Below are 14,031 nucleotides of genomic sequence, written 5' to 3' on the forward strand. Positions count from 1 at the left end.
GTGATCTAATCCATTAAAATTATACATATTAAAAATGGAATTCTGCCAAGCCTAGTTTTGAGTTAGTTCAGTATTCAACTTTCATCATGGTGCATCATGGGAAGTGTAGTTCATGTACCTCATGCGTCCCTTCTCGCCTATGGGTTGGGGTGCTTGGCCGAACTGCATCTCCCATGATGCACTACATGCCTCACTGAGAGGGAAGACTATGTTGCATCATGGGAGATGTAGTCCAGCCAGGGAGCCCAGCCCATATGAGAGAATGGGGACCTGGAACACAACTCCCATGAGGCAATGTACCATAATATGGAAATAGAAATAATACCTAGTTCTTTTTCATCAGTAGCTCTCTAAGCACTTCACAGTCCTTCTTAATGTGTTTATCCTGTGAGGGAGGGAAGAGCTATTAGCCCTGTTGTACAGATGCATTTGACATGAAATGCTGATTAAAGCTGAACTGATTTGCAACTAAATGTTTCAGACCAGTTGAGCAATCCAAAATATTTCGATTTGGGTCAAACTGACCTGGAACAAAATCTTCTATTTCTGTTCCCAATGGAAAATTGAAAAGATTCAGTAAAATTAAAATTTCCACCTGGAAAATTCTGAATGTGATTTGGGGTGGGCTCACGGGTCTGCAGGATCCGTGCTATGCCCTGGCTTTTGAACAGCCCCTGGGAAGAACCCCATCTGTGTGGTGGACCCCAAGGGGTCCCACTCTTCCTTCACGTAGGCCACATGGCATCAGTGCCTCTGAGACTGATCTTTTGAGCTCCAGCATTCCTGCTTCACACTGAGCTCTGCCCAGTGAGTCCAACCAAGCTAGGCTCCTGGTCAGAGACTTGTACACCCTTCAGGGACCCATGCACTTCAGTGAGTATTTGCAGTGACATCCGGAAGCATTTGCAAAGCAGAGCAGGGTTTATTAGTCAGCTAGAACCCAGCATCGGGAAGTCATAGGATAGAGAACTAAAGGTTAAGATGTAGTCCTTTCTGGCTAAGCCAGTGGTCCACCCAGCCAAGCTTCTGTGGAATCCCTTTCTCGATCTCTCTCCATCTCCCTGTTAGTCTCAGAGCGGTTGTCTTTTTCCCAAAAGCCACCCTTTATTCCAGCCACCTGATGCCTTTCTTAGACCATAAGGTCAGAAGGGACCATCATGATCATCTAGTCTGACCTCCTTCACATTGCAGGCCACAGAACCTCACCCACCCACTCCTGTAACAGACCCCTAACCTCTGGCTGAGTTACGGAAGTCCTCAAATAATGAAGACTTCAAGTTACAGAAAAAAGAAAAGGAGTACTTGTGGCACCTTAGAGACTAACCAATTTATTTGAGCATAAGCTTTCGTGAGCTACGGCTGTTACTCTGAAACCTGTCATTATTCAAGTTACAGAGACTCCACCATTAACACTAGTTTAAGCCTGCAAGTGTCCCATGCCGCAGAGAAAGACAAAAACATCCCATGGTCTCTGCCAATCTGACCTGGGGAAAAATTCCTTCCCAGCCCCAAATACGGCGATCAGTTAGACCCTGAGCATGTGGGCAACACCCACCAGCCAGGCACCTGGGAAAAATTTGCTGTAGTAACTCAGAGCCCTCCCCATGCAGTGTCCCACCCAGGCCGGTGGAGATATTTGCTGCGAGCAGTTGCAGATCGGCTTCATGCCATTGTAGGCAATGTCACCATATTATCCCCTCCCTAAACTTACCAAGTTCAGTCTGGAAGCTTGTTAGGATTTTTGGCCCCCGGTCTTCCGGAACGTCACTCCTCCGATGGTTAGGAAGCTTCATCTAATTTCTAGCCTAAACTTGTTGATAGCCGGTTTACATCCATTTGTTCTTGTGTCCACATTGGTGCTTAACTTAAGTAACTCCTCTCCCTCCCTGGTGTGTAGCTCTCTGATGTGGAGCAGAACTCTGTTTATTCAACTCTCCCTTAATTGGCTCGCCGTGTTTACCAAACAACCAGGACTCCAGGGCCTGAAGTAGATGATCTCTCCGGTGGCCACTAGATGGTGCTGCAGTATCACATTTTGTCATTCTCCGGTTTATCCGGTTTTGATGATCTGATCTGGCACGGATCCCAATTAGAGCGGATAACCGGGGTTCTCCTGTACCGATAGAGAGCGATCATATCTCTCCTCAGCTTTCTTTCGCTGGGGCTACACAAGCCAAGTCTTTGAGTCTCCTCTCCTTATCCAGCTCCTGCAGACCCATGCTGAGTTCCCCAGTTCAGCCTGCCAGAGATTCCCGAGGATAAGCATCAGTTGCTCGATCCCTGGGGTTCCCATTGTCTTTGTGGAGCCTCCACAGATATGGGTTAATTTCAGCCTTTCTCCGGCTCCGCCCCAAGAGAGGGTCTTTAATCCGCAAAGCACCAGGCATTGGAATCGTTGGAATGTTACAGAAAATTCCCCCTTCCTCACAGGAGGAGAGCGTGTTGTCCTTTGAAATATCGTCCCCATGAGAAATTCCCAACCGGCTGCAGTGAGCAGCCCCTTGCGTCTGCCTCGGCCCAGGGCGTGACTCACCCCTCTCTTATCTCTACAGGTGGCGGGAGCGAGCCTGAGGTGGGAGATCCCTGTCAGGAGGCAGCACAGCCACACAGGATGTCCACGAGAGGCTCCGCCGGGAACAATCCCCGGGGCCCAGACCCAGACCTCGCCTGGGGGGCCGAGGCCGGGGGGCAGCAGGGGGACTCTGAAGTGGAGTGTCTGGGCCCAGCCTGGAGGGATGAGGCTGAGGCTGGGGGCCAGGAGGGAAAGTCCCCAGTGGAGCGGCTCGGCCAGGCCTGGGGGAGCGAGCCAGAGGCCCAGCCGGGCCAGGCCCCTCCCTATGCTGGCGCCTCGGCCCCCTGCCCGTCGCTGGGGAAGCCCTACAAGTGCACGGAGTGCGGCAAGGGCTTCAGCCAGAGCTCCCACCTGATGCGCCACCTGGGCACCCACACAGGGGAGAAGCCCTACAAGTGCGGGGCCTGCGCCAAGAGCTTCACCCAGAACTCCAACCTGCTGCAGCACCAGCGCATGCACACGGGCGAGAAGCCCTACCGCTGCCCGCAGTGCGGCAAGCGCTTCTCCTGGAGCTCCAACCTCATCCAGCACCAGCGCCTCCACACCGGCCAGAAGCCCTTCCAGTGCGCCCAGTGCGGCAAGCGCTTCTGCGAGAGCTCCCGCCTGCTGGAGCACCAGCGCATCCACACCGGCGAGAAGCCCTACCGCTGCCCGCAGTGCGCCAAGAGCTTCAGCCGCAGCTCCCACCTCATCCGCCACCAGCGCATCCACACCGGCGAGCGCCCCTACCAGTGCACCCAGTGCGGGAAAAGCTTCAGCCAGAGCTCGGCGCTCATCCTGCACCACAGGACCCACGCGGCCAACCCGCTATGAGCAGCCTGCCAGGGGAGGGGCGGGGGAGGATTTTGCACACTGCTCATGCCTTATTAGAGACCCATGCTTGGAGTAAGGACATGCCGGGCACGTGGGCAAAGGGTTCCCGTTGGAGTGCAATGCGTGTTCCGCCTTGGACACAGGTGAGCTCAGGGCTTATTACACTTGGGAGAATCCACAGGGGACACATGGACAAAGGGCTTCTGTGGGAGAACACTGCTTATTAGATCTTGGAGGATCCACGTGGGATGGTGACCGTGGACACAGGGGAGCTCAGCGCTTGTAACGCCTCAGAGAGTGCATGTGGGATGGTGACAGTGGACACAGGGGAGCTCATTTTTGTGACATCTTGGAGAGTCCATGGGGGATGGTGACCGAGGACATATGGAAGCTCATTCTTTGTGATACCTCGGAGAGTCCATGGAGGATGGTGACTGAGGACACAGGGGAGCTCAGTGCTTGTAACACCTCGGAGAGTCCCTGGGGGGCAGGGGAGGGGAAAGACTCTCTGTCCACCTGGGGGAAAGATTCCTTTTGAATTCACAACGTATTGCACGTGTCCCACCAAAAAGAAACCCAGAGCAAGTTTAATCATAGTGGACATGTCCTCTGTGGATCTGTGTTGCACTCGTTGGTACCTTAGCTGCCTACAGAATGGAAACCACGGGAGAAAAGTGTATGTGTGGGGAGAAGGAGGTGTGGTTACACCTGGCAGAGACTCCGCTCGGGGAGAAATCACTAAACTAGAGGAAAAATAAACCCTAGAAATGCGACTTCTTCACCCGTCGCTTGCCAGTGCATCCAGTTCTGGTGCCCACCATTCAAGAAGGATGTTGGTGAATTGGAGAGGGCTCAGAGAAGAGCCACGAGAATCATAGAATCATAGAATATCAGAGTTGGAAGGGACCTCAGGAGGTCATCTAGTCCAACCCCCTGCTCAAAGCAGGACCAATCCCCAATTCAATCATCCCAGCCAGGGCTTTGTCAAGCCTGACCTTAAAAACTTCTAAGGAAGGAGATTCTACCACCTCCCTAGGTAATGCATTCCAGTGTTTCACCACTCTCCTAGTGAAAAAGTTTTTCCTAATATCCAACCTAAACCTCCCCCACTGCAACTTGAGACCATTACTCCTTGTCCTGTCCTCTTCTACCACTGAGAATAGTCTAGAACCATCCTCTCTGGAACCACCTCTCAGGTAGTTGAAAGCAGCTATCAAATCCCCCCTCATTCTTCTCTTCTGCAGACTAAACAATCCCAGTTCCCTCAGCCTCTCCTCATAAGTCATGTGTTCCAGACCCCTAATCATTTTTGTTGCCCTTCGCTGGACTCTCTCCAATTTCTCCACATCCTTCTTGTAGTGTGGGGCCCAAAACTGGACACAGTACCCCAGATGAGGCCTCACCAATGTCGAATAGAGGGAGACGATCACGTCCCTCGATCTGCTCGCTATGCCCCTACTTATACATCCCAAAATGCCATTGGCCTTCTTGGCAACAAGGGCACACTGCTGACTCATATCCAGCTTCTCGTCCACTGTCACCCCTAGGTCCTTTTCCGCAGAACTGCTGCCTAGCCATTCGGTCCCTAGTCTGTAGCTGTGCATTGGGTTCTTCCGTCCTAAGTGCAGGACCCTGCACTTATCCTTATTGAACCTCATCAGATTTCTTTTGGCCCAATCCTCCGATCTGTCTAGGTCCCTCTGTATCCTATCCCTGCCCTCCAGCGTATCTACCACTCCTCCCAGTTTAGTATCATCTGCAAATTTGCTGAGAGTGCAATCCACACCATCCTCCAGATCATTTATGAAGATATTGAACAAAACCGGCCCCAGGACCGACCCCTGGGGCACTCCACTTGACACCGGCTGCCAACTAGACATGGAGCCATTGATCACTACCCGTTGAGCCCGACAATCTAGCCAACTTTCTACCCCCCTTATAGTGCATTCATCCAGCCCATACTTCTTTAACTTGCTGACAAGAATACTGTGGGAGACCGTGTCAAAAGCTTTGCTAAAGTAAAGAAACAATACATCCACTGCTTTCCCTTCATCCACAGAACCAGTAATCTCATCATAGAAGGCGATTAGATTAGTCAGGCATGACCTACCCTTGGTGAATCCATGCTGACTGTTCCTGATCACTTTCCTCTCATGTAAGTGCTTCAGGATTGATTCTTTGAGGACCTGCTCCATGATTTTTCCGGGGACTGAGGTGAGGCTGACTGGCCTGTAGTTCCCAGGATCCTCCTTCTTTCCTTTTTTAAAGATTGGCACTACATTAGCCTTTTTCCAGTCATCTGGGACTTCCCCCATTTGCCACGAGTTTTCAAAGATAATGGTCAATGGCTCTGCAATCACAGCCGCCAATTCCTTTAGCACTCTCGGATGCAACTCGTCCAAGATGAAAGGATGATGAAAGGATACGATTTAGTCACGGAGGTCACAGATGCCCTTATGTTTTAATGGACGTCTGTGACTTCTTCGGCTTCAACCCGCCCCCTGCAGCAGTGGTGGGGGCCGGAGCTGCCTCCTGCCCCGCAGCCAAGGTGGTCAGCGGCTGGGGTAGTTAGTGGCTGTGGCCGGAACAGTCAGCAGATGGGCCTGGAGCTGTCCCCCCTCCATCCCCGCCAGAGCAGCTGTGGCTGTCCTCCCTTGCCACTGGCTGGGGCCTTCCTTCCCCACACCCCAGCAGCTGGGGCTGGAGCTGTTCCTCCCCCATTGTCCCAATGGCTGTAGCTGGTCCTGGAGTTGGAGCTGTTTCCTCTCCCCCCTCCCCCCTAGTTATTTTTAGTAAAAGTCTCAGACAGGTTGCAGGCTTCCATAAATTTGTGTTAAGTGCCTGCGACCTGTCTGTGACTTTTACTAAAAATAACTGTGACAAAATCTTAATCTCCACAAAGATTAAAGGATCCTAAATCCTGCCTCACAGTGAGAGACACATGAGCTCAGTCTGTTCAGCTTAACATGGAGAAGGTTGAGGGACGACTTGGTCACAGCCCGATCCAACGGCTGGAAGCTGAAGCCAGACCAATTCAGACTAGAAGTAACATTTTAACCGTGAGGGTGATGAACGATGGGAACAAGGGTGGTGGTGGATTCTCCATGGCTGGCCATTTTAAAATCAAGATTGAATGGTTCCCCGCCCCCTCAAAGATCCATGCTAGTTCAAACAGGGATTCTCTGGCCTGTGCTATGCAGGAGGTCAGACTAGATGATCCCCGTGATCCCTTCTGGCTTTGGGATCTACGACCCTAGGAAAATCCATCCTGGCACCACTGGCTCCGAGACGGTGCTGATGGCAGTAGGTGAAATTCCACCTGCATGCTGAGAGGCAGCAACCTAATGACGTCGCCCTGCCTGAGTCTTAGTCTGAAGGCATAAGCCGGATTTACCTGGAGGGCAGGCCTTTTTAAAAATTAATTAGTTTATTAGGGTAGTGCCCACTGGCCAGCTGAGAATGGGGCCCCAGTGTGCGACACAGACATTGAGTAGTAGAAGAGCTGCCCCGAACAGCTGATGATCTGAACAGACAGGACCGGCACTGGGCGGGGACGGGGGGGGATGGATATTGCACCAGCAGAGCGAAGAACAGGAAGGCTGGTGCATCGCACTTCAAGAATCCCCTATGGAAATTGTACATATTAAGGGCAAAGCAAATGTGGGCTCTGATACACGGCCCAGGCACAAAAGCTCTGAATGGATGCTTATTAACAGCCAGTGGCTGCCCTTACTGTAAGAAGGGAGGTGTGACCCAGAGAAGAGAGGTGTGACCCAGAGACCCCTTGAGGCAAACAGCCAGAGGGCATAAGGGGGCATGTGAGGTTTCCAGGGGTCTCCTGGGTCTATTGTCTACCTAATAGTGTGCCAAAGGGTGGCGTGTGAGGTCTCTGCAAAGAGCCAGTGATGCTCTGGTCATCTTAAGCTTTGTGAAATGGATGATATTTAAGGAGTTCTGTCTCCATACTGAGATTCTTAAGGTGCATTAGTTAAGAGTGGACATCAGAAGGTGATAAACAGGTTTTGTTCTGGCAGTGGGTAGGAGACACTTGGCTCCCTGGCTGACCATTGTGTGTCTCATGATGTGCATCTGTTTGCACTGCCCATCAAAGTTTGCAAAATCTACAAGAAAGACGCCTACAAGGGGTGTGTGTGTGTGTATGTGTGTGTGTGTGGGGGGGGTTCAATGATTTTTTGAGAGGGAGGTTGGAGGGGATCAGCTAAAGGGAAGGGAAGGAGGGGCAAGTGTAGACTGAAGATGAGGTGAAGAGACTGTGAGAAGGGAGGAGGAGGCCTGGAGCAAAAGCTGATCAGCACAGGGCAGGGACAGGCTGTTCAAAGCTGTAGATTGTTCTCTGAAGGACCAGAAGTCCTGGCTTTGGCTGCTTTTGCCCCCTGCTGGCTGGCTCCTCTCTGCAGTTTTCCCCCAAAGCCGTGTGGATGGTGGAGGCCAAGTTCCCCTAGAACAGGGTAGTCCATTTATTTTGTCAAGGTCCATATTTCCTGGTCAAGGTCCAGACTCCAGAGAAAATAATAAAAAAAAATCAGTAATGATAATGGTAAAGTAAATTAAAATATTTCAGGGTCCGTTCAAAAGTGTCTGGTGGTCTGGATTTGGCCCACAATCTGCCTATTGGCCTGTCCTAGAGTGTGTGTGTGTGTTTCCCCTGCATAGGTCTGGGTCCAGCAAGGTGCTGGGGCTTGTACTAGTTTCTCCACATAGAGGTGGATTTTGCTCACTGCTACCAGCACTGTCTATCTCAGTGATCCAATTCTAGCCTTGTTTTTTGGGGGAGGAGCGCTGGGATCTGCAATAAAAAAGGTTGCAGATAGGAGATTATTATCAGCATTTGTGGAAGAAGAAAGGTCGGAGCCTCTTTTCCCCACTGGCTCTGAGTGTGACGGGCTGGAGAGGAAATCCATGGACTAGAGATGTGGGACACAATAATACACCAAAGGTACTGACCAAAGCCAGCTGTGTGATGGATGGATGAGTGGAACCCGTGGCAGACCAGCCTGAATGTTCCGAGTCCTGGGAAATGAGGTGTTGGGCACATGTGTTGCTGAAAACATGCGGGTGAAACTGTTGGGCTCTGAAAGAGCCACCTGTTTATGGAGGTAAGAGCAATGGGGCTCTCTCTGACCCCAATATTTAAGGGGGGAGGACTGACCAAAACACTTGCTGATGGCAGACAAAGAATCCTTGAGGGAAAGCCATAGCCAGCCGGCAAGAAACTGCTTTATGAAGGGGGTAGAAATCCAGCTCCTCATCCAAAGACCGCTGCAGTCAATCACCAGTTACCCGTTTGAAGTCAACAGATTCTGGATCAGGCTCTAGTTCTGTGGCTCAGACACATGGAAAATCAAGGGGAGGTTTTGTTACTGCTTCCTGTGAAATGGAGGGTCTGAACATGTCTCTCTGGGGAGGTCAGAGCAGCACGGATGCTGCTGGAGGACATACCGAGCCCCTAGGCTCTCATCCCGTCTCTGGAGTGCACTCTGGGCAAAGTGGAGTGAGAGAGCTGAAGACCCTGCTACAGTAGATGAATTTATTACACTAGCCTGTTTGGGATGTAATTCTCTGCACTGAAGTCTGGGAGTTGCTTCTCTTTATGTCCGTCCCTCCCTGCCCCGTGTGTGTGTACCTGAGTGCATGGCTCAGTGAGGGGGATTCAGTACTGAGGTAGTTGGGATCCAGAATTTATAGAGGTTTCAGAGTAGCAGCCGTGTTAGTCTGTATTCTCAAAAAGAAAAGGAGTACTTGTGGCACCTTAGAGACTAACCAATTTATTTGAGCATAAGCTTTCGTGAGCATCCGATGAAGTGAGCTGTAGCTCACGAAAGCTTATGCTCAAATAAATTGGTTAGTCTCTAAGAATTTATAGAGGGGAATGTAAATGTCCCTAGCTGATATTTCTTCGATTTTTTTTTTGGGTGGGGGTGGCGGGGAAGGTTTAAGAACCCAGTGATCATTCCTGGTCTCAGCCAATGATTATTAAATGGTGATTTTTACAATTCAACCCCAGGTAGATTGTGTAAAGTGAAAACTTCTTTTGTGCGTTAAGCTCAAACTGGGTTTATCCAAGAGTGGTTCTCCGTTCCTCAATATCCTTTCTCCTATAGCTCCTGGCTCATGTCCCCAGATACTAAAAGGCATTTGACTGGGTAAAGTAGACTATGGTACAGAGCTTCTATGGCAAAATAGCTTAAGAATGAATCTCGTGAGCTGGTTAAATTCCCCAGATAAACTCTGCAAATGTCAGAATCTCAAGGGGAGCGAAAGTTTCAACTAGAGCGAGGTGAAGTTTTGGATGAGACTTTTTTTTTTGCTAACAAATGCAGATTCTGGTTGACTGAAACATTTTAGGCATTTGGTTTGAGTTTGTTATTTTGGTAAAACAATTAAAAACACCTCCCCTCCAAAAAAAACCCCCTCCAAACATTCAGAATACAAATATTTTCTTTCAATATTTTTGAAATAAAGTGTTTTGATTCAAAATGACTTTTTTTTTTTTTTAGAAATTTCCTTCACTCTTTTATTTATTTATTGTTTTTTAAAAGGCTCAAAATCAAAACAAAATGTTTCATTTTGGGTCAAACTATTTTTTTAACGTTTTTGCTGAAATTAAAAAAAAATTGTTTCTGGTCAGCCCCGAATGATTTAAAAAATTGAGGCTAGTTTTTGGAACTGCCAGTGAACCAAAAAAAAGAGAGTTATTCACATGGCTCTAATTTTAACTCTGTTATGTATTGCAGGGATGCATCTAACATTGGCTGCAACTTTCACACCTATCTGCCCTTTTTCTCAAGCTCTTAGCTACTAAAGCTGTGTCTGCACTGGGGGGAAAAAAGGTGTGTTCTTAACTCAAATTAAATAATATGATGTAAAATCTTCATGAACTTCTGTTAGCTAAATTAAGGACACATTTTTTTTCCCTCGTGAAGATGCGCCCTTGGTTTGGAGAATTCAGGGATCTTTAAAGGTCTTTTCCAACCTTAATTGTCTATGATTCTATGAATCTTCTCTGGGCAAGAACATGGTAAGGTATATGTCTTCACTTGTGTAAAGTGAAAACTTCTTTTGTGCATTAAGCTCAAACTGGGTTTATCCAAGAGTGGTTCTCCATTCCTCAATATCCGTTCTCCTATAGCTCCTGGCTTATTTCCCTGGACACTAACAGGTATTTGACAGGGTAAAGTGGCCTATGGTACAGAACTCCAATGGTGAAAGAACTATTTATCGGGAACTCACCCTCTTCCTGCCAAAGTCCTCTCTGTCTTGTCCTGGTTCTGTTTCAATCAGCTGCTTTTGAGCGGGGCGCTGATTCAGATCAAGACCAGATGCCTTTCTGGAAGATATACTTTAGTGAAACAGGAGTTATTGGACCCAATGCTGGCGTGACATAGTGAAATTTAATGGCCTGTGATATCCAGGGGCTCAGGGTAGATGTGCTAATGATCCCTTTCAGCCTTAAAGTCTGTTAATTCAGAAAAAATGCTCTGTATCTTCAGGTCTCAGGTGCAACAGTGATGGGGAACTTCGTTGGCCCCCTTTACCGCAGTATCTGAGAACCCCACGTTTTTAAATGTATTTATCCTTCAGTATAGATACTAGCTATGCCGCCAGGAGGGTCTTTCCCATCGGCGTTGGCAATCCACCTCCCTGAAAGGCAGGAACTAAGTCAACAGGAAACCTTTGTGATCATCTCATCTCTCCTGTGTAGTACAGGCCAGAGAATTTGCCCCAAAGCTTCGCTACCCTCACTGTTACAAATGCATGCCTTATTTTAGTTTGAATTTGTCTGGCTGCTTCTCCCAGCCATTGGGTCTTGTTATGCCTCGTTGATAGGACGGCACAATGTGGAGATTCCTCCGCCCAGATTGGGCCTCCGTTGTGCCAGGTGCTGTACAGACATACAACAAGAGACAGTCCCTACCCCAAAGGGCTTACGGAGAACTGATTGCTCTCCATAAATACATCAGGGGCTGAACAATAGGGCAGCAGAAGAATTATGGAAGCTAAAGGACAATGTTGGTGTCATGGAGTCCCTGGGCGATGCTCTGGAACTGCTCCCTACAAAGTCAGGCAGGACTCTGGTGAAGTCTCCTCTCTGTGAGCAGACTGCCTTCAGGGCAAAAAGCTTACACGGCTTCCACCTTTCTGGGTCTGACCTCAGAGCATTTAGCATCCTTTGCTCCTCTGTGCGCTTCCCACAGTGAGTCTGCCCAGGCGGCGTCCTGGGGAAGCCAGAGGGTCCTGCCCCCCAACTCCGCAGTCAGACATGACTTTTAGCCAGCCAGTAAAACAGAGATTTATTAGATGACAGGAACATGGTCTAAAACAGAGCTTGTAGGTACAGAGAACAAGACCCCTCAGCTGAGTTCATTTTGGGGGGCAGTGAGCCAGACAACCACGTCTGCCCTTTACTTCTTGTTCCCAGCCAGCCCCTCCTCCTTTGGGCTTTGTCCTTTTTCTGGGCCAGGAGGTCACCTGATTCCTTTGTTCTCCAACACCTTTAGCTCTCACCTTGCAGGGGGGAAGGGCCCAGGCCATCAGTTGCCAGGAGACAGAGTGTCGGCCATTTATGTACCCTGGCCCTTTGTGCTGCAACAATTACACTCCCTTATCCCACCACCTAGAGACTTAAGAAATGCATAGGGGAAACTGAGGCACCCCTACAGTATTTAGAGGGAACATTAAGACCAGTCCCACTTCGTCACAGTTGGCACAGGAACAAATGGGGAGAAACGGGCCATGGGTAAACTGAGGCTGGACATGAGAAGGACCCTCAGGGAAGGGAGGTTCTGAAGTAGCCACCGAATAGGAGGAGTTGGGGAGAAAACAGGCTAACTGCTTTGAAGATTGAGTTTAATAGTTTCTGCAAGGAATTATATGACAGGATTGCCTTCACTAGCAAGGGCTGGACTCAGTGACACAATGGGTCACTTCCAATCTGTTGGACTTTGGGTCAGTAACATTTTGCTTTTAAACATCCAAAGACCTTAATTTGGGGCCATGTTGCCAGGATACCACCTCTTCCATCAGAAGAGCAGATTGGGGAGGGGGACCCATAAACTGCTGCTTCTGCACAAGAATTCTCAGGGGCAGAAAACTTGCAGATGGGGCCCCCTTGAAGCAGGGGAGCAAAGCACCACCAGCCACTTACTGAGTACTTGGAGAGGCCCCGTTGGCCCAGTGGCTAATCGGCTACTGTTGGTTGTGCCTCATTAATTTCACTTCAACTTATATTAAAATACTGATTTTAATTGTACGCCTGTTTTGAATTTTATCATTTTGCTTCATTTTCTTTCAACATTTCTATTCCAGTATTAATTTTAATCTGATATTTATATATACAAATATTTTTGTCAGTATTGCTTCCATTCGTTTCATTTCAACTTTGCTATTCTATTACAATTAATATTTTAATATTATATGTACACATAGTTTATCCAATCTATTATATTTAACACTTTACTGTAATATAAACGTCAAAACAAAATGAAATGACACCGAAACAAAATGTTTTTACCTCACTGAAATGATTCGCCGTTGTCACCATGATGGTTCTGAATTGAAATTCTGAATTTTTCGGCCATGAGAAATCTTAAAATTTTGGCTTTTCATTCAGTTTGGAATGGGGAAAATAGAAATGTCAGATTTTCTGAAGGACAGAATTCCCAGTTTCTGACCATCCCGACACACCAGCAACACCTGCTGTAAGGCAGGCCACAGAATACACTGTATAGAGGCCCAGCTATGAAAATGCCTCTTGCGATCTGGATTCACTGCAAACATGAGGAAGCCTTCTTGCTGGGTAAGACACAACACTAGGCCTGGAGAGGCGGATTCAGGCCCCAACTCTTCCACACTTTCCCTGTGTCAACTTGGGACTCCATCAACCTATGACTCACTTTCCCCAGCCTTCCTGCCTGCTTGTTGTGGGATAAATTCATTGACGTTTATGAGGTGCCCAGATAACGTGGTGAAGGAGGCCATGTAGGAGGAGGCCCATCTGGCCTCTGGTGAACGTGAGAACAGCTTCAACTCAGCTTCCCCATAATCAGGGGTGGGTGTGAAAGTGGCAGGTTCCATGCACAGGGGACAGAGGACTAGTGGTGAAATCCCAGCTGGGCAGCTTTCTGTTCCCTTTGCTGATGACGTGACCTGTTTGCTTATTGCTATGAACATTAAGGGGCCAGGTCCCCGGGTAGTGTAAATCGGCCACCACTCTATGGGGCCAGATCCCAGCTGGGATAAATGAGCCATAGCTCCATTGAAGTGAAACTAATTTACACCAGCTGAAGAGCTGGCTTGAAAACCTAGCTAACTTGACCTATATTTTTTTCACAGAATCATTCCCCCCATGTCTTTTCATACATGTCTTCGATTCACAATAACACAGCCTAAACCCACCTTGACCCAAGCCCTGGGTCCAGCCCTCTGAGAATAGCCATTTGGAATGGAGAGTGTTTGGATTTCATCATCTCTTTGGCATATCACCAACTTCTCTGTCTGCGCAGAGACGTTTCCCTGTGGGGGAACAGCCCACTGGCACACCAGGAATAATGATGCAAGATTTCAGCCACTTGCACCGGGATTTATTAAAATACGAGTCATCCCCAGCCATTTCATGATGGGAAGTG

At 48.7% G+C, this 14,031-nt stretch overlaps 1 protein-coding gene across 1 annotated transcript in view; it reads left to right on the top strand.

The window, feature by feature from the left end:
* LOC140901855 (uncharacterized) overlaps positions 1-12,656 on the top strand; it is a 355,192-nt gene extending 342,536 nt beyond the window's left edge. The window contains exons 10-11 of the mRNA XM_073321279.1: positions 2,553-3,528; positions 5,445-12,656. Of these exons, the coding sequence (XP_073177380.1) occupies positions 2,553-3,385 (833 nt within the window). The 3' untranslated portion in view covers positions 3,386-3,528; positions 5,445-12,656. The remainder of the gene's footprint in view (positions 1-2,552; positions 3,529-5,444) is intronic.
* Positions 12,657-14,031: the final 1,375 nt, after the last annotated feature.

This window comes from Lepidochelys kempii, chromosome 23, assembly GCF_965140265.1.
Source record: "Lepidochelys kempii isolate rLepKem1 chromosome 23, rLepKem1.hap2, whole genome shotgun sequence".
In the NCBI taxonomy this organism is placed as follows: Eukaryota; Metazoa; Chordata; order Testudines; family Cheloniidae; genus Lepidochelys; species Lepidochelys kempii.